Source organism: Myxine glutinosa, chromosome 8 (genome assembly GCF_964187855.1).
Source record: "Myxine glutinosa chromosome 8, kmMyxGlut1.1, whole genome shotgun sequence".
NCBI classification, from domain to species: Eukaryota; Metazoa; Chordata; class Myxini; order Myxiniformes; family Myxinidae; genus Myxine; species Myxine glutinosa.
In genome coordinates, this window is record NC_136268.1 from 111,082,599 (window position 1) to 111,110,464 (window position 27,866).

At 44.1% G+C, this 27,866-nt stretch overlaps 1 protein-coding gene across 1 annotated transcript in view; it reads left to right on the forward strand.

The window, feature by feature from the left end:
* The window catches only part of LOC137432114 (dorsal root ganglia homeobox protein-like), a 91,018-nt gene that overhangs the window by 23,033 nt on the left and 40,119 nt on the right, over positions 1–27,866 (forward strand). The window contains exons 3-4 of the mRNA XM_078783680.1: positions 7,258–7,352; positions 24,176–24,277. Of these exons, the coding sequence (XP_078639806.1) occupies positions 7,258–7,352; positions 24,176–24,277 (197 nt within the window). The remainder of the gene's footprint in view (positions 1–7,257; positions 7,353–24,175; positions 24,278–27,866) is intronic.

The window sequence follows — 27,866 nt, forward strand, 5'->3', positions numbered from 1 at the left end:
CTGTGTGTGTATATATATATATATATATATATATATATATATTTATATATATATATATATATATATATATATATATATATATATATATATATATATATATATATATATATATATTTAATGTTTGATTCCAGGGCCACAAGATAGACTAGAACTGCACTCAGTAGAGCACATATCTCCGCCAGGCTGAACAGTCTACCTTTTGTATTACACTGTTGGCTGGGTCAGCATCTGGACCTAGACCAAAATCTAATTGGCTTGTTCTGTCAATTAAGCAACTCATCCACCAAGTTTTTGAAATATCGTGCTTTCTATCGTTTTGGCCCCATTTCTCAATAGTGAAGTCACTTAAAATTAAAAAAAAATCCTCATATCCGGATCTGAATTCGGATCTTCACCAAAATCCAATCAATTCGTCCTTGTCAAACACCCAATAAGTTCACCAAGTTTCGTATGAGTCTGTCAATAACTTTTTGAGATATCGTGTTATATATTGTTTTTTACCCTATCTCTCAATGGTGAGGAGTCGCTTCAATAAATTATCGTATCCAGATCCGGATCCTCTCCAAAATCTAAGCAGTTCGTCCTTGTCACATAACCAACTTGTCCACCAAATTTCATCCAAATCCGTCCACAACCTTTTGAGATATCCTGTTCACAGCCTAACAAACAGACAGACAGGGGTGAAAACATAACCTCTGTCCACATTCAGTGGCGAAGGTAATTATGCTGGATTTTTGCATCTATTGGTAAAAGGAAAAGTGCGTGTGTGTATGTGTGTGTGTGTGTGTGTGTGTGTGTGTGTGTGTGTGTGTGTGTGTGTGTGTGTGTGTGTGTGTGTGTGCGTGTGCAAATGCGAATATATATGTGTTGTATCAACTGCTTCCACTCACTTGTATTAACAGAAAGGTAACTTGACACCTTTTATCCACGGATATTTCTTCTACTGCCGATATTTCCGTGAGTCCAATTTGCATTCAGAAACATAGCAATTATGGTTATGTTGCTGAATGCAAATCGTCTAAATGTTGAAAAAAAGCTTAAAAAACGATTTGCGTTTTAGATTTTGCACGAGCAACGGCAGGTTAAAAGTGAACGGCAATCAGAACCGAGTCAATGTAAACCCACACACAGTGCATGCGCAAAAGGCCTAGTTAGCATTCATACATCATTTTTGAAAGCTGCGTTTACCCAGAAAATAAATTTGAGATCAGACATAATGACGCAGAGATAACGCACTCTTTTTTTCAGCTGTCTCTTTGGGGTTCGATTCCCGAACTGACTATAAACTGTGCGATTGGTGTTCCGCAGGCAGTGTGTTGCATCACAAAGTGTGCCGGCCATCGGATGTACATTGAGCTGGGTGTCTCGTCTTACCAGCACTGGTTATTGGTGGATATTAAAGATCCCACGGTGTCTTTTATGAATGGTAGGCGAATTATTGATGACGCTGCTCAAATTCCCAATTCCCACCCAAATCGCGTTCAGTTGAAAGTGGCCTAGTCAGCCGGTTCGTTGAAGACCCTGGTCCAAAAACTTTCACTGGCTGAACCCACAAGGTGAATTTATTGACATAATTAATGTTCTTGTAGTAGTGGTAGTAATAGTTATCGTAGTAGTAGTAGTAGTAGTAGTAGTAGTAGTAGTAGTAGTAGTAGTAGTATTCATAAATATTTTAGAAATTCGTTTTTGTAATTTATTTCCAATATTTGATCAATACTTACCAAAAGTTTGCCTGTTTGTGTTCCTGTCTGAACCAATGGCTCATGATATAGGGAACCAGGGTTGACATCCCACATGCCATGTATATGTCCATTAAGTCTACCAACGTCCTTGTAATTCAGATGAACTTTTTTTGATGTACCCGAACATATTTGTCCTGAATACAATGAACTGTACTTACAAACCCCTTCACAAGCATTATGTTACTGTCAATAATAAAAAAGGAAATATTTTTCCAAGCTATCAATTTTTTTGGTAAAATATAGAAACAAATGCCAAGCACTAGAGGGAGGGGGTCCACACCCTTTCAAGCCCAAACGCCCCCATTATTTTCAAGATAACATGCACAACTAACCCCTAACACCTTCCCAAAACCTCCAATTGGGCCTACACTCTCCTTGGAAAGTTTGGTGAAATCAATCAAAGCGGTTAGATTACCCTTATCCGTGTTCAAACCCCACCCCGTTGAAATCTCAAAATGCATTAAATCTAATAAGTTCATATTTTTCTTCATTAACCCCCCATAGGGCCCACACTATCACTACCAAGTCTGCTGTCGATAACGCAAGCCGTGAGAGAGAGCCCACCTCCTGCTATTCCAAATCCCACCTGAATTGAAAAATCTATAACAGCTAATAACTCAATTTTTTCACTATAAATTCTCCATGGGGCCCCCATTATGCAAACCACGTTTGGTAGCACTGCGGCTCATAGGGCTGAAGTGAATATCCGGACCCCGATAGAGAGAATCCACCTTCACGCTCCCAACACCCCAAAAATCACCACCTAGCCCCAAATATCACTCCCAACACCCCAAAAATCACCACCCAGCCCCAAATATCACTCCCAACACCCCAAAAATCACCACCCAGCCCCAAATATCACTCCCAACACCCCAAAAATCACCACCCAGCCCCAAATATCACTCCCAACACCCCAAAAATCACCACCCAGCCCCAAATATCACTCCCAACACCCCAAAAATCACCACCTAGCCCCAAATATCACTCCCAACACCCCAAAAATCACCACCCAGCCCCAAATATCACTCCCAACACCCCAAAAATCACCACCTAGCCCCAAATATCACTCCCAACACCCCAAAAATCACCACCCAGCCCCAAATATCACTCCCAACACCCCAAAAATCACCACCTAGCCCCAAATATCACTCCCAACACCCCAAAATCACCACCTAGCCCCAAATATCACTCCCAACACCCCAAAAATCACCACCTAGCCCCAAATATCACTCCCAACACCCCAAAAATCACCACCCAGCCCCAAATATCACTCCCAACACCCCAAAAATCACCACCTAGCCCCAAATATCACTCCCAACACCCCAAAAATCACCACCCAGCCCCAAATATCACTCCCAACACCCCAAAAATCACCACCTAGCCCCAAATATCACTCCCAACACCCCAAAAATCACCACCCAGCCCCAAATATCACTCCCAACACCCCAAAAATCACCACCCAGCCCCAAATATCACTCCCAACACCCCAAAAATCACCACCCAGCCCCAAATATCACTCCCAACACCCAAAAAATCACCACCCAGCCCCAAATATCACTCCCAATGGGGCCCACATTATATCTGCCAAGATTGGTGAGCATACAATGTTACTTTCTCAAGATATACAAGGGAACAGACAGACAGACAAATTGAGTGTGACAATGAGGGAAGCTTTGCCTGATACAAGCCTGGTTTGCGAACACCACACAAGTGCACCAATTTGGTGTCTTTTCTGCCCATTGGGCTAAAGTGGTATTGCATTACATGTATAGTACTTGTTCAATGTGTCACATGTGCTAATGTTTTGCAGTTCGAATAGATAATTGAATACATGAGTGCGCACAGGTGGAAGGTAGATCTCATAGCACCACACGAATGTTGCATGAAGCACGTGAGAGGGTAGTGGGAAGGATTTCAAGATGGAGAGACGAGGGTTGGAGGAAACCATTAATAGCGCTTCAATTTCGTTCTAAAGGAGTTTAGTGTCCCAAGGGGGTAGGGCAGCTAAGAGAATAGATATCTGGGTAATGGTGTGTTTGGTGGGGTGAGGGGATGAGGGTTGAGGGGGTGACGAGGTGTATTAGTGCAAAAACTGCAATGCGACAGCCTTGTGTTTCGCTTGTAGCTCTGAATCCTCTAGGAAATCGACATTTTTCATATACAGTCCTTTAGCAATTTTTAATACCTTTAGCTAATTCAACGATCACCCTTATTTGATACCTGTTTGTGTTGTTCTCTGATCTTATTGATGAACTCTCATACTGTATGAGGCCATCAGTGTGTACGCGAATATGGCAGAACATAGGACATTTCCCCACTACCGCTTTTGCTTTGCTTCCTCCTATTTATTACAAGCTTGGGCTTCTAGTATTGTAGTTTGCTTCATTAGCCCGTCCCCTGCACAGCAGGAGACGGGGTTTTCTAATCACTTCTGTCTGTCTGTCTGTCTGTCTGTCTGTCTGTATGTGTCTGTCTGTGTGTGTCTGCCTGGCAAACTTTTTTTTTACCATTTGGGTTTTGCCATGAAATTTTCACCAAAGCTTTATTGTGATAATACTGAGAAGGCAAATTAATAATTTTGTCCAAATGTCAAAAGGTCAAAGGTCAGCTTCACATAAAATCATCAATTTTCATCCAATTGACCTGAAATTTCAATTTCCTATTTGAGTTTTGCCATCAAATTTTCTCCAAAGCTTTATTATGATATGGAGAAGGCAAATTAATAATTTAGTCAAAAGGTCAAATGTGAGCGTTAAATAAAATCATCAATTTTCATCCGATTGACCTGAAATTTTAAGAATTTGCATATTGGTCACAGAATTTGTTCACCAGTAAAAAGCAAGAATTTTTTTTTTTTTTTTTTTTAGATCTTAAGTTCAAAAGTCAAAGCTGCATAAAATCATCAATTTTCATTTTGTATTTTTTTTAAACTGTCTTCGTCATTTTGAGCCTACGGAAGAAAAGGAGAAGAAGAAGAAGAAGAAGAAGAAGTAGAAGAAGAAGACGTCTAAATCCAAACGGACGCCGACGGGCTTTGCATTTTCAGATGCTCTCTAGTGTTAAGCTTGCAACGATATATATATATATTCTACCGTAAAAATTACTTCCTTGTATGGGGACTTAGCTGGGTGAACATTCAGATTCAACGGGAGGATGAAACTTGTAATTATTGCTGCAATTTTGAATTAACTACTTAGGGTAGGAACTAAAGTTCTTAGACTTTGCATATTGTGCCACTGTCCTCCATGCAAACAACTATGTTCATTTTGGTGAAGAGACTTTCTTATTTGGCTACGTGGAGGAACATCCATTGTTTAGGATCACCGTCACGGACCAAACTCCATGGACATGCAACATGCTTCATATGCAGTCCGTTATTACGACACCAGTGGAAACTGGACAAAATTTGAGGAAATGTAGCAGCGTACCTTATTTCCCGCCCCTCTCCCCTTGCCGTCCATGGAACACAGGTGGTTATGAAACGTGGTGATTTCCTGGCAACGAGCTAGTAAAAGCTGAAAACTAAAACAAAATAACCAACCACACCCTTCCAGACTCGACCCGGATTGCGAGACTTGGCAAATCTGTCTTGAGGGAGCGAATATGCGCCAGGCAAGACCATGCAGAACAGAGAACACAACAAGCAGAGAAGCAAAGGGACGCGGAAACGAGAGAGCGAATAGTAAAGACTAACAGCAAGAACATCCTTGCAGCTACAAAGTCAAGTTCCAAGTCAGCTGTCAGTGAACACGTCTGGGATGAAATCCAGGCCAGATTGAACACCACATGTAGCCTTTTCAACATGTGGTGGCAGACGACAGGCATCGCATCAGTGCTCTCGCATGCCTTCTGTTGTTGCCTGTCACCCAGCATTTCAATACATCGTGCTGGAGAAACTGTGAGCTCAACCTCACCCATTCCCTCCCTCTATACCCACCTGTCTGCCTGGCATTTAGTCCCCATCTGCAACATGGATATTGTGGCCAAGACTCTCCGGCAAATATCTGGACTCGTATATTATATCTACTTTTTTGTGTTGTCCAGGTCACTTGCGTTATCTGTATTTTGAAACCTTCGAGCAGAGTAGTTTATCCAATCTATGATCCTCGGCATGGAAGAGTTATAACATGTGCAGTGCTGGGTTAACAAACAACTTGTGATTCTGAAGTTGTTGTCATGCAACGACAACGACCTTAATAACAGGTGTTTGACTGACTGGATACCACTTCTTTTACTCATCATTTAATAAGGTTGAATACGTTTTTATTTTGTAACTCGATGGCTCTCTTGGTCATCGTTTATCCTATGACCTCCATGGAACAAGGTTGACCCTCATGTTTAGGAAATCGAATGGTTGCAATTGCAGCAGAAAAGTGCGCCATTTTGGACCGTAGGGCACATAGTGCAGCCTTCCCCAAGATTGTCATCTTGACCTCCGGGATGGTGTCGCATCCCCAGCTCATTACACATGTCCTTCTCTTCCTTCCTCACTCTTCCAACACTTTCAACCACTTCTCTCCCATCATTCCGCAATTGTCTTCCTTTACTCATTTTGTGTTTTCTCATTGTAGTCACCTCCACCCGCTCCCTGCCCTCTTTAAGTGAGGGTTTGATCCTCTCATGGCTGCTCAGCATAAACTCCCAAACCTTGCAACAAATGGTCGACCTGTCCAAAATGAATTCTTGTCTTGCAGCATGATCGTGACTTGTGGCGATAACCCCGACACATTGTAAAGAACATCGACTTGAGCGCCACCATCATCTCCGCAGTGGACGTAATGAATAAATAAATAAACAAATGAATACCCACATATCCGCCCTAATAAATACCCTCTTATCCGCCACATCACAGTGTCTGTTGAATGTTTGACTGACTTCGTTTTTATTAGCTTTTTAAAATGAAAATGGAAGAACGGTTCTGATAATGTGATTGAAAACTGGCTCGAACATTGTTCGTTATATTTCTCAGTAATCAAAAAGAAATGAAAATTTTGCTTCTTTTTTATTTTTTTTTAAAGAGTGAATTCGATGAAAGGGGAAGATTTTCATTTTAACACGAAAGGCACAAATCCGAAATCCAGTCGCATACGGCGGGTCCAATAATAAAATTGGCATCAAGACTGATGACTTGGACTGGAGGCTTAGGAGCCATCTTGCCAGGACTTGACAACATTATTGTACTAATTAACGTGCAGTGCTCTTCCTTTCTTTTTTTCCTCCATGTATGAGATGATTAAATTATTTTTTTCACTTGAATTGCTGAATCTTAATGGTCTTTCATGTATCCTACCTGTGACTGAAATACGGAGTTTAGTGTATCATTTAATGGCCATGGACCACCACCAACAATGGGTAATATGCAATGTTAAAATGGATTTTCACAAGTTAACATGAACACCGGTCCTGTCTGGGTCTGGGTGTGTGTTTTTGTTGTTGCTTTTTGTTGTTTGGTTTTGTAAAGGTAAATCCCAAAAGCTGATAAATGCACACATCCCTTTTAACCTTTACTGTACAGTTTCATCTGGAGAACTCACCTCGACTGCAGAATTTGAGGATGGGTTCTATCGGAGGAAGCAACGGCGGAATCGTACAACGTTCACTCTGCAGCAGGTTCGTCATGAGTGTGCACATCCTGGGAGTAAGACATTTTGGGCAAAGTTCGCTCACGGAAGGGATAATTTGGCAGATATAGTGCGGGTGGTTTGCAGGTCCCTCATAGACCTCTGGTGAAATAGGTCAAAGGTATAGTTCATGATTTGCCAGTACCCTGAACAAAGCCAAATTCCTGACCAAATCCCCTTCAGTCGAACATCAGTCCTGGTCAGCTGGTTCATGAGAGACATGGGCCAAAAACTGTCTCCAGCTGATCTCACGAGGTGGGAATAATTAGGGCCATTAATGTAGTGTAATTAAGCACATTATACATCAGAGACATAGTCATAGGAATCACTCCGGTCTCCTTCGACTGTTTTAAAAGCCCATTGTGTTTGCATTCTGAAAACAGCTAAATAACTCGAGTAAACCAATAAATTAGTGACTAGAAAGAGCTCTTTATTTAAAACTTTACAGCTGTAGTAATGTTTAATGTAAACATGGCAAAAGTTATAAAATAAGAGGCAGAATCAGCCCTTGTTACCATTGCTTCGAAACCATTTCCAGTGTCAGCTCCATTGTCTACCAGCAATGAACAGATGGAGGCTGCACTGGCCGACTCTTATTCATGGATATTTTCCTTTATGGACAATTTTCCGACTTTGTTTGTGATTTTTTCTGGGATATTGGCTTCGAGTTGCAGCAGCATGCAAAATTTCAGCTTTCTATGCCACCTAGAAAATACTATAACATTTATATAAGTGAGTCAGTGAGTGAGTGAAACATTCTTAATGGGCTTTTAGAACAGTGGAAAGGGACCGGACTTTATACGTTAGAAAGTAAGCAATTGCAAGTGATTCCTCTATGTCTGATCTATGATGTGCTTAAGTATTGATATGTTTTAAATATTGCTAATCACTAAATAATCATAGTAATTAGAAATTTGATGATTATTAACTAATTGTAGTAATGCCCCGGTGTGTACCCCGATTTAGAATAGGGGCACTGTATCCCTGCACATCGTAAGAGGCGACTAAGGGTTGGCGTCAGGAAGGGCATCCGGCCATAAAAACATTGCCTCAAACAGGGAACCATGATTGTTATGGGGCCCGCAAGGCTAACCCCCGCTCTAGCGGGGAAAATGGCCTTAAAACGATCATTCATTCATTCATTCATAACTAATTGTAGTAATGAAACCACACTTGATTGTATTGCATATGTGGTTATATTGCATTTTGGGTCACATGACCTGACATTTTTGGGGTCATTGTTTGATTTACACTACCGGTCAAAAGTTTTAGAACACCTCAATTTTTCCAGTTTTTATTGAAATTTGCGCAGATTAATGTCCAGTGAATAACCTGAAATGGTACAAAAAGGTAAGCAGTAAACTGCTCGAGGTAAAAAAAAAGAAAAAGTTTATGTTAGCAAAAACGGGAAAATAATGTAAATTGCAGTTATATTGTAAAAAAGGACCTTCTTCAGGGAACAAGTAATGGGTTAACAACTTACAGCTGTTCTGCAGCAATGTAAGTAAATGAAGCCTTGAAAGTTGATGCAAATAATTCCTACAGGTGTCCCAACCTCTGCTGATTACTTGATTACAAACCCCCTGTCTGTATAAAAGCAGTATTGGAACAGACTGTTATTACACCCTCTGAAGCATTATTTGGACAATATTGCACTGCGGGAAGTAGTATATTGCTATCATAATGGCGAGAAAAAGGCAATTAACAAAGGAAGACAGACAGACCATTATAACCCTTAAAAGTGGAGGTCTTTCCTTTAGAGAAATTGCAAAGAAAGCCAAGGTGTCAGTGAGTAGTACAGTTTCCTCCACCATCAAAAGGCACTTGGAAACTGGAGGAAACTCTGACAGGTAGAGGTCTGGCAGACCCAAAGCCACAACAAAATCAGAAGACAAGTTTCTGAGAGTCTTTTCTGAGAGTGAACAGCTTGCGTGATAGGCGGCTCACAGGACAACAGCTTCAAGCACAGCTTAACACTGGTCGAAGTAAGCAAGTCTCAGTTTCAACTGTGAAGAGAAGACTTCGAGCTGCAGGTCTGACAGGTCAAGTGGCAGTAAGAAAGCCATTGCTAAGATGACGAAATAAGAAAAAGAGGCTTGCCTGGGCCATGAAGTACCGCCAGTGGACTACTAAAGACTGGAAGAAGGTCTTATGGACGGATGAATCAAAATTTTAAATCTTTGGTTCAACACGCAGGGTTTTTGTACGCCGTCGAGTAGGCGAAAGGATGGTTCCTCAGTGTGTGACACCAACTGTCAAACATGGAGGAGGAAGCGTGATGGTCTGGGGCTCTTTTACTGGATCCAGAGTCGGCAACGTGCACAGAATGACTGCCACCCTGAACCAAAAGGGCTACCACAGCATTTTGCAGCGCCATGCAATACCCTCTGGTATACACCTAGTTGGTCAGGGGGTTCATCCTACAGCAAGATAATGACCCTAAACACACCTCCAGGCTATGTCAAAACTACCTTCGAGGAAAAGAACAAGACGGTAGGCTTCAAATCATCGAATGGCCAGCACAGTCTCCAGACTTAAACCCCATCGAGCTGGTTTGGGATGAAATGAACAGAAGGGTGACAGCAAAGCAACCTACAAGTGCAACACATTTGTGGGAACTTCTGCAACAGCGTTGGGAAGAACTTCCAGAACAATATTTGATTTCCATTGTAGAAAGAATACCATGAGTGTGTTAGGCGGTTATATCTGCAAAAGGTGGCTACTTTGCTGAGTCCAAAATTTTAAATTAAATTTTGTTAAACAAAATGATTCTATGATTTCCTTTTTATCTCCAATTGTTTATTTGTTCTATGCTTAATTTCAGAGTACATTGAGACATTAAACTGCGTAAATTTCAATAAAACCTGGAAAAATTGAGGTGTTCTAAAACTTTTGACTGGTGGTGTAGTTAATTATGAATACGTAACATTTTAGTTTGTTTTTTGGCTTGTATATCATTGTATCCTAATGAGTACTCTTGACTGAAAACCTCTCACAATCCACATCGTCAAATATATAAAGCTTATAGATTCAGTATGTTTGCACATAGTTGCACCTGAGTAGTTTCTTGCAGTATGCAAGCATACCCCACCGGTGTATGTATTTATACAGTATACATATGTGTGTGTGTGTGTGTGTGTGTGTGTGTGTGTGTGTGTGTGTGTGTGTGTGTGTGTGTGTGTGTGTGTGTGTGTGTGTGTGTGTGTGTATACATTGTCACGTCCCCGGGGTTAAGACCCGTAGGTGACGGATGGCCGACCGAGCTTTAACTCCGAGGTGTATGAGCCGAATTGATGGCGGTTCTTTTGGCACATGCGAGGGAGGGATAACGAGGCCCTTACCTGAACAGACGGACGCGACGAGTGTTTTCCGAAACCACAAACAAATAAACGTACTACAAGACACAGGAATTGAAAATGCACAAATAATGAATTTAATGAAAATAATGCAAGGAGAACAAAACGAAAAGTAAGGTAAAACGAATTCCTATATTGAGGCGTCTCCACTCGGACTCGTATAAAAACACAAGGGGAAAACGAAAGTAAAAATAAAGAATGTTTCTGCCGGCCGGCACTTAACTCTGGCCTTGACGAACACTTGGTGGGGTCACCTCGAACAACTGCGCGGGACACGCACAAGATGACGCGGAGCCGCTTCCTTAGCCAGCTGCCGGCGTGAGGCAAGCAGACAGGATAGCCTCCTTACAATGGGAGTTGTCCACAAAAACTTCCCCACAGCTCCGATGTTTCTCTCAGGCGCACACGACACGAAGTGCAGCCATCACGGAGCCAGTACCAGAGAGAGCGAAAGAATGCATCCACCTGCTACGAACACCAGAATCGAGAGAGGACAAAATGACGGTCGTTTCACCTTTTCTTTTCCCGTTCTCGAAAGGTTCCCTCTGATGTCACGAGCATTCCAATCACCAAGCGTGACTCGATTGTCCCATCGTTCCTCAACCAATCGTCCTTCGCGACATGGCCTCACGGCCATTCTTGATGCCCATCGATGATGTTCAGCTCGGCGGGGTCGTAGTGCCTGGATACCGTCGGCGATTATGTTGTTTTAATTATGTGCCAAATGGTTGGCTGGCCGAGTAAGTTTTATAAGAACAAAGGGAAAAATCACAGAGGCAGTTACACACTGGGAATTTATCCTTATGCCCTAACTAATTTATCATAGCTCCACCCACCACATGGAGTCACATATACGCTTACGTGGACATCCAGCCTTAACTTAAATACATGAAGGTTTCTTCTTTGCGACATTTGGAGCACGCTACTCTGTACAAATCTACCTCGACCAAGATATTTAATTACCTACCCCTACACGTAGCAATATATATATATATATATATATATATATAGATATATATAGATATATATAGATATATATAGATATATATAGATATATATAGATATATATATATATATATATATATATATATATATATATATATATATATATATATATATATATATATATGTAATGTCTGTATATAATTTTAACAAACAGGAACAAATTCCTGCCTGGGGCTCGTGTGAAAAAATTCTGACAACCTGGGACTCAAACCCAACGACCTCATCACTTATGCGGTGACAGCCTACTGAACTATGGAGTCTTCAGTATATCCTCAGAAATTCCTCACACTAACACTGCAAGCTTTATATTGGCCGATGTCTTACGTGCCTGCTAGGCAGACCCCAAATGTGATCATATATATACGTACATATATATATATATATATCTATATATTGTTACAGACGTGGCTTGGATGTTATTTACCGAGCGGTTTTATGGTATGACCACGTCTGCACAAGTTACCCGATTGTGCCCGAACGTTGACTAATCGCGCTATGCTAGACCAATGAAGGAAAAAGAAGACACCCGGCTGGATCACAATAACACAATACGACACCAGGGATACGGTTCTCAAAGGTTGTTATTACAATAATGCGGAAGGTTTAGATTACAGGGACAAGAGGGAAACATAGGAAGGTGGGCACTTAAACACACTTATATTAACCCCAACAGACGACAAATAAACGGGACAAGGCTCACTCACACGGGGTTTGATTGCAACGAAAGCGGGTAGCGATCGCTCCAGGTGCACCTGGGCTCAGGGCAGGATCACGTACGGTCCAGTTTAAGAGATGCGGTGGAGGTATTGCAGCGCTCGAGGGGTGGCGACTTCTCTCTCCAGGCTGGGGGCGCATCTGCCGTCACATCCGGCGCGGGGCCGCGTATATCCGGCGGGGAGTGACACGCCCTCGGCTCGTTAGCTCCGCCTCGTGGAATCGGCACGTTGCTTCTCATTGGGTGCGTGCGGGGGGGTTACTGGCTCCGCCCCTGACGAGGAGCTGACAGCCAGCCCCTTCGGGGTAACGCCGTGGAGCGTATGGTCATGGCGGGTAACCGAGCCGGTGTGAGGACGCACACTCCCCGCCCCTCTGTTGTTGTAGTCGTAGTTGTAGTTGTAATTGTTGTTGTAGTTGTTGTTATTGTTGTTGTTTGGGGAAGAAGATGGGAGGAGGTATGGGAAAGGTCCTAAACTCACTACTGATGCCATATAATCACATTCTGGTGCAACGAAGAGTCATAATTAATGGAGACGAGGCCTTAACTGACATAGAATAAGAATAACTAGGAAGATGTCCGAAAGTTGTCTACGTGTGGTGCGGTGGACCTGGGCACGACATTTAATGGGGGAATAAGGGGAAGGTCGGCTCTACTGATTGTTATTTACATGCAATGGGACTAGGGAATGGGGGATCGGGGAAAGTTGGGGAGTATTGGAGAAAATAGGGGAATATTTACAAGCGGATATGGAGGCCAAATTCCATATTCGCAACATTGCACCCTTCTCTACCCTCGGGGCGTCCCGACCCGATAAATTTTTACCTACTTTAGTGTGGCACGCAATGTAGTTCCCTCTACTATTAACTCTACCCTGAGTGCGACAGTTTTACAGATATTCACAAATGAGTAAATATGTCCCCCTGCGACGTTGCACCCTTCTCCTCACAGAAACACACCCACAGGATAACCGAATCCGGAAAGAATTCTCAAACTAAACATACAGCCGGTAGGGAGCATTATTTACAAGACTACGCTGCTATTTACACTACGATCCAGGACCTGTTTTTGGAGGGACACATGCAGATGTTATGCATAGAGAGAGAGCGCGCTTGCCAACATCGATACACCAACCCACGAGTGCTCTGTGGCCGACGGCCTTTAATAACGTGCAGAGCACCCTTCCCGAGCATCAACAGCACCACCCCACCACCAATCGGTGCAGTCACCATTGTTCATTGGAATAAAAATAAATTCGACAACCCCTAACCCTGCAGGTGTCTCTTGCTCTTCGTGTGGCCTTCAGTGGTGTTAATTAACAGTGGTTCACCTGTATGGCATAGGTGCCACGTTGACCCATAGGTCCATCCCCGGGTGGTGCTTGGCCGCAAACGAACTGCGGTCCATTGTGGGTGGCCACAAACATTGCGGTCCATATGGTGTATCGATCCCGGCAGCAAACAGCGAAAGTGCAGGCCCACAACTGCGCAGCCAGCACCTCTCTTTCCTCTCTCTCTACCCCAAAGCCAGATCCTCGGAGGTGGGAGACAAAAGAAGCAGACAAGTGAGTAAGGTGGTAAGGGCGCAAAAGTGCACGCAATGTAAGGTGATGCACACTGGGGGCACATGGGAACCAGGTGAGACAGGTACGTTCCTATCGTACGCCCCCCCCCCCACCAGGTAACCTACATGGCCCCTCCCTTACCCCTTACTGTATCCACAAAACACCACACTACCCATAAACATCTACTTTACAAATCGACAAACATCCCTACTGTCTTCCCCGTTCCTCCCATAAACCAAATTCGTCTTCTCTCCCTCCTAACCAATCAAATTTGCCATTTTCAACTCTCATCAAAATTTGCCATTTTCAACTCAACATCAAAATTTGCCATTACCAATTCATCATCAGTCCCTCCTAGGGAGGGAGAGATGGAATCACCCCAATGTCTCATCCACGTCGTGATGCGTCTCACAAATCCAACAGCAATTCTCATTTCTGCAACACAAACAAAGAAAACACAGGTGTGGAGTCATCATCATCACCACAGGTAAGTGGCTGCGTCTGGTGCGACAGGTTCATCAATCCTAACTATTTCCTAAATGACTTTAACAACTTTACACTACCCTGGGTCTTTCTCCGGCCAAACCATTGGCCCTCTTACACTATGGGTTCTAAAAACCAATTCCCATTGGCCAAACTGTGGTGCTCTTCAATTTGGGGTCTCACTCCCCCGATTCATCTCCCAGTGCCCTCGTACAATTTCTGGGCTGCGACGTGTACCTCTCCCAGTGGGTCTACCCACCTGCACACCTCCACCACTGCAGTTGCCTCCGAGCTTACCTGCTCCTTACCCTAACCTAACTACCAGGGGAAGGCCCTCTGGCTCTCTCCCCACTCCGTGCCCTCTCTGGCACTGGGCTGCCCGATCCACACCCGGGATCCTCAGGCACCCACTCACAACTACCGGCTCCCAGAGCCCACCTGCGGCCTCACCTGGCCGACATCCTCACAGTGGTGGAGTGCCCAACCAACTACACACACTAACAGGCTACACGCCCAGCCATTTCCACAACACTAATGCACCCATTCACAATACCATTCTGCAACCGCACCACAAATGCCAATATCCAACCACAATTTACCTGCACCCTCTACCTAACACTTACACTACCCGCCCCGGGTACTCGTGAAAGGGGTCCACTCTTCCCCCATCCACACCTTCGCACCATGCACACCACTCCGTACCACTCACTCCAACTCTCTCCACACACCTGTACCTGCACACCTGTGCTCTCACACCTGGTGCCACCTGCACCCTTCTCTCCCCAAGCGCATTCGCGCTGATCCACACACTCACTACTCATACACTGCTCCACACACCTGTCCAGTTGCACACCTGTGCAATCACACCTGTTCAATTCTCACAAACACGGCATCATCTCAGCTAACTACTCCCTTCTGAAACTTGCGCTTCCCAGTCGTCCCTTTAAACTATTGCGCTCCCTCGTCATTATCATCCATACTAATCTACCTGCGTCCCCACTACAGGTATCAGTCACTAACTAATCTTAACGTTACCTAATGTCATCTTCTAGGGCCCTATCAATATAACCTAACCCACCCGGGCTAGTTTTCACTGCCATACACCCCATAAGCTATTGCTCCTTTGCCCCCCTCATGGGAAGGGTGGCAGGGATGCCATCCCACCACATCGGGGGTCTCTCACTACCAATTTTGCACATCAAATTTCAACAAATTAAAAATTTGCCAATCACTGCCCATCATCTGCCAATCACTACTGCCAATCCTTTGCCAATCATCAAATTTTGTTTTTCTCTAATTTGGGGTCCAAAACACTAACCTCATCACCCCGTCTACTCACTAATACCTCTCGGTGCGCCAATCCCTGTCCAAAGCCCGGCTTCGTAAAGCCAAGCAATGGATGCTGGTTGTTTTGTGCCTGCGGCTGGATGCGTCCGGCACTCGGTGCAGGGACGGGGGCTTACCCGGGCCGAGATCCCATGCATCACCTCGGCGTGGAGCCATCCAATGTCCCGATCTCGACCTGCCGGCACGTCTCCACAAAACGTGGTCGCCATGACGACCCTTCCTATCCAGCTGCCCGCTCCGCCTAGTGGAGCACGGACGCGGCCGTTCAAAGCGAGGCCCAGCACGCACCGAGGGCCCGATTCGGCTATAAGTCGTTCTAAACTCTATCCCGTCTAACGTCGATGCTTCACCTGCATGCTTACACCCCGCAGCCCGTTCCTTGCTCACACATCCAGCCGTTTCCATGCCCCTCGTACCGTTCCTTACACACCCAGGCACACCCATTCCACTCACAGCCTTGGTCACACACCTGACCACCGAACACTTTGGCACACATTCGTTGGTAGCACACCTCACCAAAACACCTCTTCGCGCCCCCTCCTCTGTCACCTCCTCTGTGACAATCACAGGTGTGCTCTCATTCGCACACCCAACCACGTGCCTCACTACCAATTCCAGCGTGCATTCCCACTCACGCTCTACCATTCCAGGTGTGCATCCTTCCATCCCAGGTGTACATCCTCGCTCACCTGTCACAACTAACTCACGCTCCATGTCACTCTCACTACTTTCACCTCCATTCCTGACAGAGCACTCACCCTTACTCTTGACAGCGCACTCTTTCCCCATGCACCTGTCCGTCACACACCTTTCTCGCGCACACTCCTGCGCACACTCTCCCGTCACACCCTCTGTAACACTCCCCACAGGTGGACACTCTTCCTTACTTCTGACAGCGCACTCTTTCCTCATGCACCTGTCCGTCACACACCTTTCTCGCGCACACTCCTGCGCACACTCTCCCGTCACACCCTCTGTAACACTCCCCACAGGTGGACACTCTTCCTTACTTCTGACAGCGCACTCTTTCCTCATGCACCTGTCCGTCACACACCTTTCTCGCGCACACTCTCCCGTTACACCCTCTGTAACACTCACCACAGGTGGACACTCTTCCTTACTTCTGACAGCGCACTCTTTCCTCATGCACCTGTCCGTCACACACCTTTCTCGCGCACACTCTTGCGCACACTCTCCCGTCACACCCTCTGTAACACTCACCACCCCGCGCTTCCACGTGCTCCCTCGCACACGCGCTACGACCGACTCACTCTCGCCAACACCCTCACTCCTTGGCACACACTTTTTCCTCACACACCCCAGAGTCGGACTTTCTCGCACACCTCCTCTTTCGCACACCAGACCTGTCGCACACTTCACCAGTGGCCTCTCACGAACACCCGGGTCCATCTCGACCCCCAAGCTCCTTAAATCCCCTGGCGCATCATACGCACGACCATATTGGTCACCACTTACACCGGGTCCTCTTTCTCTTCGCTTCTCCTCCATCACCTGCGAATCCCTCATCCGGTTAATGAGCACATCATCACGATCCGAACACAGACTTTGGACCAATTCTTTTACTTCCTCCTTTATCTCTTTCTTATCCTCTCTCCGTCGCTTCTTAATTTCGCTCACCCCTTCTTCCACTTCTTCTAATTTTTGCTTCATCTCCTTCATCTCTTCGTGCGCCCCTTTAAGTTCTTCCTCTAACTCCACTTTATTTTTTTCTATGTGCTCCCGCACCTCCCGCTCTTTAACCTCCATTACCTCTACCACCTTGTCCATTTTCCTCGTCAGGTCCTCATGTACCGTCTGGCACTCTTTTTTAATTACCCCTACGTCCTTTTTCATCTCTTTCTGTGTCGATTTTAAACCCTCTATTACCGCTGTGTTCTTCTTTACCTGGTCCCCCAACTCCTTTTGTCCCACTGTCAGTTGTTCTACTCCCAGCGTCAACTCCTCTATACCACCTTGCAATTTTACAGTCCCCTTTCTCACCTCTTTCTCCATGCGCTCCTTACAGTGCCTCACCTCCTCGCGCACTCCTCCGACCTCCTCACTCACTCCTCTTCTGATCTCCTCTCCCATCACTTGCATCTCCTGCCCAGATGCCACCCTCATCTGCTCCATTTCCTCCCTGTGAGCATCCAGTTTGGTTTCTACCCCCATTCTGACCCCCTCTATCTGCTGCTCCATTTGTTTAACTTCCCTTTCCGCTTGGTCCCTCATGTCCCTCAATTTGCCTTCCATACTGTTTTCTAACCCCTCTAACCCATTTTTCACTCCCTCTATCTGATTCTCCTGGGCAGCCATTCTATTTTCTACCCCCATTAACCCATTTTTCACTTCTTTTATCCCGTTGTCTAACCCCTCAAAATTATTGTCTAACTTCTCACCGGTACCCCTCGCTTCGTCCCTCATTACCCCCATTTGGTTCCCCATTACCCCCCATTTGGTTCCCCATTACCCCCAATTGCTCACTCTGAGCATCCATCCGGTTCCCCATTTGTTCCCTATCAGCCCTCATTCCCATCATTATTCTGCTTTCCATTTCTTCATTATTCTTGTCCATAAGGGCCTTCTTTTGCATAAAAAACAAATTCCAATCCACCGGGGGCGCTGCCACGGTCGCTGGCGCGGTGATCAGCGAGGCGCCATTTTGCGCGCCCGCTTCTTCGTGCGTGACGGCGCTATTTTGCGCGTCTGCTACCCCCGCTGTTTCGCTCTCCTCATGTCCCTCATGTCCCTCAATTTGGTCCTGGACCGACCCTGCTTCACTCTCCCCTACCGGACCCCAGCCGTCTTGATCCGCCATAGCGCGACTTGCAAAATTCGAGTTTCGTAAAACAAAACAAATTTCGGCCGCTCCAAATTTTGACCAAATTTTTTTTTTCCTCTATTCGTTTTTTTTTTTTTTTCCAAAATTTGGTCGGGCCTCGAATCCCACTCCCGACACCAATTGTTACAGACGTGGCTTGGATGTTATTTACCGAGCGGTTTTATGGTATGACCACGTCTGCACAAGTTACCCGATTGTGCCCGAACGTTGACTAATCGCGCTATGCTAGACCAATGAAGGAAAAAGAAGACACCCGGCTGGATCACAATAACACAATACGACACCAGGGATACGGTTCTCAAAGGTTGTTATTACAATAATGCGGAAGGTTTAGATTACAGGGACAAGAGGGAAACATAGGAAGGTGGGCACTTAAACACACTTATATTAACCCCAACAGACGACAAATAAACGGGACAAGGCTCACTCACACGGGGTTTGATTGCAACGAAAGCGGGTAGCGATCGCTCCAGGTGCACCTGGGCTCAGGGCAGGATCACGTACGGTCCAGTTTAAGAGATGCGGTGGAGGTATTGCAGCGCTCGAGGGGTGGCGACTTCTCTCTCCAGGCTGGGGGCGCATCTGACGTCACATCCGGCGCGGGGCCGCGTATATCCGGCGGGGAGTGACACGCCCTCGGCTCGTTAGCTCCGCCTCGTGGAATCGGCACGTTGCTTCTCATTGGGTGCGTGCGGGGGGGTTACTGGCTCCGCCCCTGACGAGGAGCTGACAGCCAGCCCCTTCGGGGTAACGCCGTGGAGCGTATGGTCATGGCGGGTAACCGAGCCGGTGTGAGGACGCACACTCCCCGCCCCTCTGTTGTTGTAGTCGTAGTTGTAGTTGTAATTGTTGTTGTAGTTGTTGTTATTGTTGTTGTTTGGGGAAGAAGATGGGAGGAGGTATGGGAAAGGTCCTAAACTCACTACTGATGCCATATAATCACATTCTGGTGCAACGAAGAGTCATAATTAATGGAGACGAGGCCTTAACTGACATAGAATAAGAATAACTAGGAAGATGTCCGAAAGTTGTCTACGTGTGGTGCGGTGGACCTGGGCACGACATTTAATGGGGGAATAAGGGGAAGGTCGGCTCTACTGATTGTTATTTACATGCAATGGGACTAGGGAATGGGGGATCGGGGAAAGTTGGGGAGTATTGGAGAAAATAGGGGAATATTTACAAGCGGATATGGAGGCCAAATTCCATATTCGCAACATTATATATATATATATATATATATATATATATATATATATATACGTATAAATTTAAATTATATATATCATCACATTTGGGGTCTGTTCATTGTCACCATATATGGTGGCAATGAATTCATGAACACGTTTATTTTGTTGATAAATTGTTTTATTTGAACAGTATAAGTTAGGGATACAAGGTATATTAGAGAACATCATATGGAAATATTGGTGATATTCACACTTAATTTCTTGAAAATGACTGATGTCAGATAACTTCTGTTGAAACTTGTGCATTCACGGCAGCGGAAAAATAAGCTTTCCATTACGTGCTGAAGTGTTTCAGAAGAAATGCCACTTATTACATAGCGGATTGTCTGTTGGTTTCAATTGCTGTGACACTTGGGATTTGTAGGGACATAGACTAAGATCTTTCTTCACAATTGTACGCATTGTTTACCTGTTAACATCTTGCTCTTGATACTTTTTTCTTGCCAACTTTTTGGGGCTCTGCAGGACTGCTTCTCTCACTCTTGCAATTGATTCATCATTTCTTACTGAATTCCTTCACCCTGACCTTTTTGCATCTGATAGTTGTCCTGCGTGCTTTAACATAGCACAATATTGAATTCCGCGTGGGACATGTTCGCAAACCAAGCTTTGCCCGAAACTGTCTTTGAACAATTGTAATAGAGTCATCCAAGGTATCCATCCATTCATCTACATAAGATGGTGGATGTGCAGCACTTCTTGGTGAGGTCAGTCATGTGTTACACTTCCGTTGGTGGTACTAGCCAATTTGGGAGAGACAGAGTCTAGTGCAGAGTCTGTAATAAAGTAGTCATTGGCAAAATAAAGCTCCATTAGGCGGGGCTGTGTTCCACGCTTCATTTGGCCATTTTTGGTTTTGATGATAGGGTTCATATCCAAAGCTTAATTGTTCACATCACCTGAAAAAAAAAAAACAGATATTTATGAAAAAGTTTTTCATGATTAAAATGTGTTCAGTATAATTAATAACATATTGTACAATGAAATTGTTATGACGTCACTGAGAAATTGTCATGCCTTGCTGTACATGCGGTTTGCAACGAACTTTTTTCATGGTTTTGATCAAGGAATAATTTTCTTGCATACTCGGCAAGCTCATTTGGATTGTGACGTCAATTACGCACTGGAAGGGACGCACATCCGTGAGTGGAAGTACATTATAATGATTGTCTTACTTTACGGTTAAACTTTTAACGCTTTGCAGTCATCTTTAAAGGTGTTACAGCAATCCTTCAGTCACTTAAGAAGGTTAAAGTAAACCTTGGGTAATCCTACTACACCTGGTGAACTTTGTTGTCTCCCTGAACACCCACCTCAGGGAGGTGATCGTGTAGACATCTCTCGGAGTTATTCCATACACACAACACATTGCATCACACGACTAATCTTTTAGTTTCATTGCGTTTTCTAAGCTCAGGGCGACAATCCTATTTGTAGTCAATATAACATGTAACGTTTCGATTTTTCATTTCCAGCCTTTTATTCCCTATTTATTCAAGAGTTTATGCACTTTGTTTACATCTTAAACATGCAATTCGCTCAATTTCTCCCCCTTTATATTGTCGCGTAAACAACGTCATCACAACCACAAACCCACAAGCAAGTTAGTGCAAGTTTCTTAAACAAACATGACGTCACAATAGATAAGACAAACCCTCGCGCAAATGTTCTTTATGTAATGAATGTTTCATGATGGCGTTTTGACTTGAATGGGACGATGTTCCAAATATCAAGCCGAGTGTCAGAGCTCCAATAGCGACTGGAAACAACAGAATGCCAGGTTTCGCTGTTTGGCTACAATGTCGAACTCGCACCACGCCATAAGTGAACACCTCAAACCAAGCCATTACCCTTTGTAGACATGTTTTTTTTTTTGTTTTTTTGTTTTTGTATACTGAATCGAGGCTCGTGAAAGAGCTAACATTTACTTCACAAACAAATCAACCAGACAAACAAAATATATAAAAAGAGGGAGCGGAAGACAAGATGGGGAGAGAAGGGGAAGCTCACAAACACAACATTTGAGAGCAGGGAGATGTGTGGAAGGGAGAGGGCTTGGGGGGAGGAGGCGTGGGAAGGGGGCGGGGGGGGGGGAGGGAGAAGTATAAAACACAAGGACACCAAGGACTTCCAGGACAGAAGTTGGTATTTCAAAAAAGTGGAATTGGGGTGAAATTAGCAGGGGTAGAAAAGATCAAGGTTTTGGATGGGGGAAGATAAGAGATGGTGGTGAACAGCTGTTTTAAAGACCTGGAGGGTGGAGTGGGATTGAAGAGAGTGAGGGAGTTTGTTCCAGAGGCGGGAGAAAAGAGGAATGAAGGAGTGAAGGTGAGCAGAGAGTCTTGATTTTGGCAGTTTAACCTTAAGAGGGTTGCAGGCAGATCTTGTGCAATCTGTAGGAATATTTGCGGGACAGAGCCCAGAGAGAGCTATGGGGGCAAGGCCAGAGAGGAGTCGGTAGAAGACGGAAATACCACCAACCTGCCTGCGGTGAGTGAGTGAGAGGCCCTTGGAGTTAGCTTCATCGCGGGAGATTCCAATGATTCTGAATGCATTGGTTTCAACAGCATGAAGACGAGCTAGGTGTGAGGCAGGAGCACCAGCCCAGAGGGGAGAGCAGTATTCCATTGAGCTGCGGATGAAAGCCTTGTATGTGGTGAGGAGCTCAGGTGAGCCAAGGAAGGACTTCGCACGACGGAGGATGCCCAGTCGGCGACTGGCTTTGGAGGCCAGATTTGAAATGTGGTTTTCCCAGGAAAGATCATGGCGGATAGTGAGACCCAAAAGCTTGAGTGACAGAACTTCTTGGAGAGGATTATTCAGAAAGTGGATGGGAGGGTTGTCCAGTCGGTCTTTTCGGAGAGACATCGTAAGAGTGTGAGATTTGTCAGGATTGAAAGACATGTTCCACTTGTTTGCCCAGTCTGTGATTTTGTCCAGTTCTGCAGAGAGTGAGGAGGCTGCAGACTGCCGATCTGAGGGATGAAGAATGGAGCGACAGAGAGTATATATGTAATATGATCTCATATGATTGAGTATATGTAAAATAAATGGAAAGATGTAAGAACACCTCCTTCCTATTTTATATACTAGCAACGGTACCCGCCCCATGGGCGGGGCTTCAATTGGGAGGCCCAAATGAAAAGGCAAAATATCAGAAATTGAAGGCTTTTTTTATTTTAAACGATTTATATAAACATCCGTTAAATCATATCACATGCAAATCATCAAAACCTAAACAGCATTTGTAGAATTTCAATAAAAGCCACATCACTGTTCATATCGGTAAATATTATTCCATCGTGTTTGGAAAAACTGGAAAATTGGAAAAATTGGAAAACTGAAAAAAAATTGGAACAACAATATAGCCTTTTTTACTCCAGGGGGTCCCAGGATTGCCCACCCAAAAATTCGTTGCGATCGGTTCAGCCGTTTTTGCGGTACCTGGGAGCAGACAGACAGACATTTGGTGAATTCTAGTAAGATGAATAAGCTAAGTGGAAAAGACACCGGCACTGAATCCCAACGATTGTGGGTTCCAGAGTAGCGTAAAGCAGTAGTGAGGTGATGAATTAAAACGTTCTGGAAACCAAGTTCGTTTCAGGAGAATCCCCATGTCACTATCGGATTGTCAGTCAAACCTCACTGGGTCATAAACGACCTTCAAGGAGGGGGAAATCTGCCAACTCCACCTGCAGGTGTCATTGTCTACACGTGAGGCCATTCTTCAACTTTGTGGTTGGCTCTTAACGTCCTCGGGTTAATTCGGACGGGCACAAGAAGTTTATATACTTAGGAAAATGTAGCAGTGCCCAAAACCCTCCCTGCAATCATTCATTTGTATGCAGCACCGAGCTGTTGGTTGCATCAATTCTGGGAGTGCATCCGTGCTGTTGATGCATTGCGCCTGCACGTGAGGGCAGGAAAGTGGAATTTGTTCTGGGTGTCATCAACAATCGATACTCTTTGAGAAAGACACTGTGGGGTCTTTAATGTCCAATAACTAATGCAGTGTAACAAACGGAACACCTGACGTGCAGGATGACACAAAGACATGGATGATGCCAACTTATAGACGGGTCGGGAATCAAATCTAGACCAGATACCTCAGAAGGTGAGTGTGCTAACTGTAAGAGATGTTAGATTTTCCTTACATGTGCACTATAATTGCATAGTAGGGAAACATTTGTCATTTGAATGAGAACGTGATCAAGGAGTGGCTCTCATATTGCCTTTTTGTGCCCGTTCAGCTGGAGGAACTCGAAGCTGTCTTTGCGCAGACCCACTACCCAGACGTGTTCACTCGAGAAGAACTTGCTATGAAAATCAATCTGACGGAAGCTCGCGTACAGGTGGGTTATACATCCGCATGATATTACAACACCGGCAACAAATGCACCCTTCTATTATAATACTTGTGTATGTGTGTGTGTGTGTGTGTGTGTGTGTGTGTGTGTGTGTGTGTGTGTGTGTGTCTGTGTGTCTGCGTGTGTTTGCGTGTGTGTGTATGTGTGTGTGTGTGTGTGTATATATATATAGTTTGTCCACCGTTCCATTTTCTATTGACCTTCCCTTTAATATCCCATTATCGTGACAAGTTTTCTGTTGTAATGCTTCTTTCCAACAGTGGCAAATGGTTCTTTGTTCTGCTTTAGTTCGAATATTTGCATTGAACATGCATGTTTTAATATCCAAAGTGAACAAGAAAGCGCAATCAAAGATTGCAGACCCGTGTCAGGATGTGTTTGTGAGGTGTATTTCGTGGGGTGTTTTTGTACATTCTTTCATTATTTTGTACAACCCCACTTTCATCTTTTACACTTTCATCCTCTTTATAAAACTGAATTCAGTATTTTATTTAAAAAAATTTTTTTAATGAGGCTGTCCTCGGGGTCTTCTGAGTCTCCAGGATATTTTGAGTCCACGGGATCTTTTGAGTCCCCGAGATATTTTGAGTCCCCGGGGTTTTTTGCATCCTCGGAGTCTTTTGGGTCATCAGGGTCCTGTGGCTCTTTCGGGTCCTCTAGGTCATTTGGGTCTTTGGAGTCTTCAGGGTCTTTTGGGTATTTTGGAGTCCTTGTGGTCTTCTAAGTCCTCGGGATATTTTGGGTCCTTGAGATCCTCTGGTTCTTCGTAGTATTTAAGGATATTCAGGGTATGTTACTGCCTATGTTAGGGTCTTGGTGGTCTTAATAGTCTTGAGGGGTCTTAAAGGTTCTTCAAAGGTCCAATGGGTTTCAGCAGTCCAATGTGTCGAAAGATACCTTCCAACAGTACACAATTAATAGACGTACATTATTAATAGAGAGGATGCCACTGACTTCAAACAGTACATAATTACTAGATATATTAAAAACTCAGATGGCTGGAGAATATAATATAGTAGAGTTTCTTCTTCTTCAAACAATAACAACTTCTGGCTGCCAGACCGTAAGACCAATCATATTGAAATTTTAAACACGTGTTCCGCTTTATGAGTACTATATTACTTTGACGTTTCACATTGATCAATGAAGCGGTTCAAGAGATAGAATTTAAAAATATATATTTTTGTTTAATCCGATGTGACCACCAAACCATGTGACGAATGAATTATTCAAAGAAAGCATGATATACGCAAGGCATGGGGAACATATGTTTGAAGTTTCCATTCGATCTGTTCAGCCGTTGTGGAGGGGTGGCTTTTTGAAGTTTTATTCTTCAAAAAATCATAGCCACCAAACCATGTGACCTATGACGTCATGGATGTGCGATCATGCATGTAATGTTTTGCCTCGTTCTGTTTAACCATTTCGGAAAAAGGGTTTTTGGTGGTTTTGGTTTGTGTTAAAACAAATATGGCAGCCAAACCACGTGACTGATGACATCATTATTATTTTTTCTCCACCAATTTATCCCTATAAGACGAATTATGTTTTCATAATGAAGGCACATATGACATCATCATTAACATATTTTATTCCCCATTGAGAGTTCTTTGCAATGAGCCCTGTCTGAATTACTTCTACCCAGAGCTTTCGGAGCTATAGAGGTGCACAGTTATTCGCCTTTTCCAAAATGGCATCCCAACCACGTGACCCATGACGTCAGAATTATCCTTTTTAAAATGATACAGGAAGTGATGAACCTATGGTGAAAATTTTCTGTCAATCGGACTAACGGTTGCAGAGAAAAGCAAAGTCGTTCTGTGCAGACAAACAGACAAACTAGACAGACAAACTAGAATGGCACTCAGTAGAGAGCATACCTCCGCCTGGTTGGCCATATCAATCAATGGTGAAGAATCACTTTAAAAATTCTACCTGCTGGATCCGGAACCGGATCTTCACCAAAATTGCATTGATTCTTCCTTGTCACGCACACACAACCTGTCCAACAAGTTTCGTCCGAATTCATCCCTAACTTTTTGAGATATCCTGCTATGTATCGTTTTTGGCCCTTTCTCCCAATGGTGAAGAATTACTTAAAATAATAAATAATTCTCATATCCGAATCCATATTCAGATCTTCACAAAAATCTAATCGAATCGTCCTTGTCACACACCCAACCGGTTCACCAGGTTTCGTCCAAATCCGTCCACAACTTCTTTAGATATCCTGCTATGTATAGTTTTGGCCCTTTCTCCCAATGGTGAAGAATCACTTCACAATTCTTGTAGCCGGATCCGAATCCAGATCTTCACCAAAATCTAATCATTTCGTCGGTTTCACATACGTGACATCTCTGCCAAATTTAGTCCGAAGCCGTCCACAACCTTTTTGAGATATTTTGTTCACAAACGGACAGACAAAGAGACAGACAGGGGTGAAAACATAACCTCCATCCACCTCTGGTGGCTGAGGTGACAAACAAACAGACTCAAATGCAATACCCTCTCCTTTGGCGAGGGTAATTAAGCACATTAAACGTTTTATTTGAATAGTTTATCCATTACATCATCTGATCCACTAAACACATGAAGTAGAACCACCAATTTTCGCCGAAGCTGAACAACCAACTAGTCTGATGCCAGGCCATCACTGCGGCGCCTTCATTGTAGACTTTGATGCGTTAAGATTCTGATGAAGAAGAATCTGCTAAAATGCACATCAGCAGATAATGCAATTATTCCATTTGTCAGATGAAGTTTGTTTGGAAGAATAAAACCGGCAACACATGTGATGTATTTTCATCGAGTAGGCCTTTGCTATCCTCTATATGCTCTTCCCTTCGATTATGAACACAACGGGACATTGTTTGAGACAAAGTACAATATTCCTGAGATAATTAAATATTCCTTAAATAGTACAATTTCCCTAAAATATTTAATTCGTGTAAAGTGTACATGCCTTTGTCTTGAAAGTTCTCCCTAAAATATTTAATTCGTGTAAAGTGTACATGCCTTTGTCTTGAAAGTTCTAGCTCTCTAATCTATCTGTATTATATTCTGTGTTCTATCGTTCCTTGCCGTCTCAACTCCAACTAATGTGAGTTTCTTCTCTGAAAAGCAGGATGCAGTCCTGCCGGAGTGCACTGGAGCAGGTGCCCCGGCACTTCAATCCGTCCGGGGCGGAGCTTAGAATCTGAGGCGGAGTTTAGCTCCACAACAGTTAAGAAAATAAATACAGTAATAACTACATGGTATTCATAGAATACTTACCCTGCGCATTCAACTTGTTGCGAACCAACTCTTCTGTTTTTGAACATTTTTTTCCCTTTGATCCAATATGGCTGCCAGACCACGTAAGCGTTGACATCATAAATTTCTATTCTCTAATATAATTGATTCATAGATCACGCTCAATACATTTCAAACTGATCAGACTAATCGTTGTCCCTGTCGAATTATGACGTCATAATTATGGCACAAATGACGTCATCGTTAACAACAATTATTCCCCAAGTTCTTTACAATGAGCCACGTTTAAATTTTTTCCATGCAGCGGTTTTGGAGATATAGA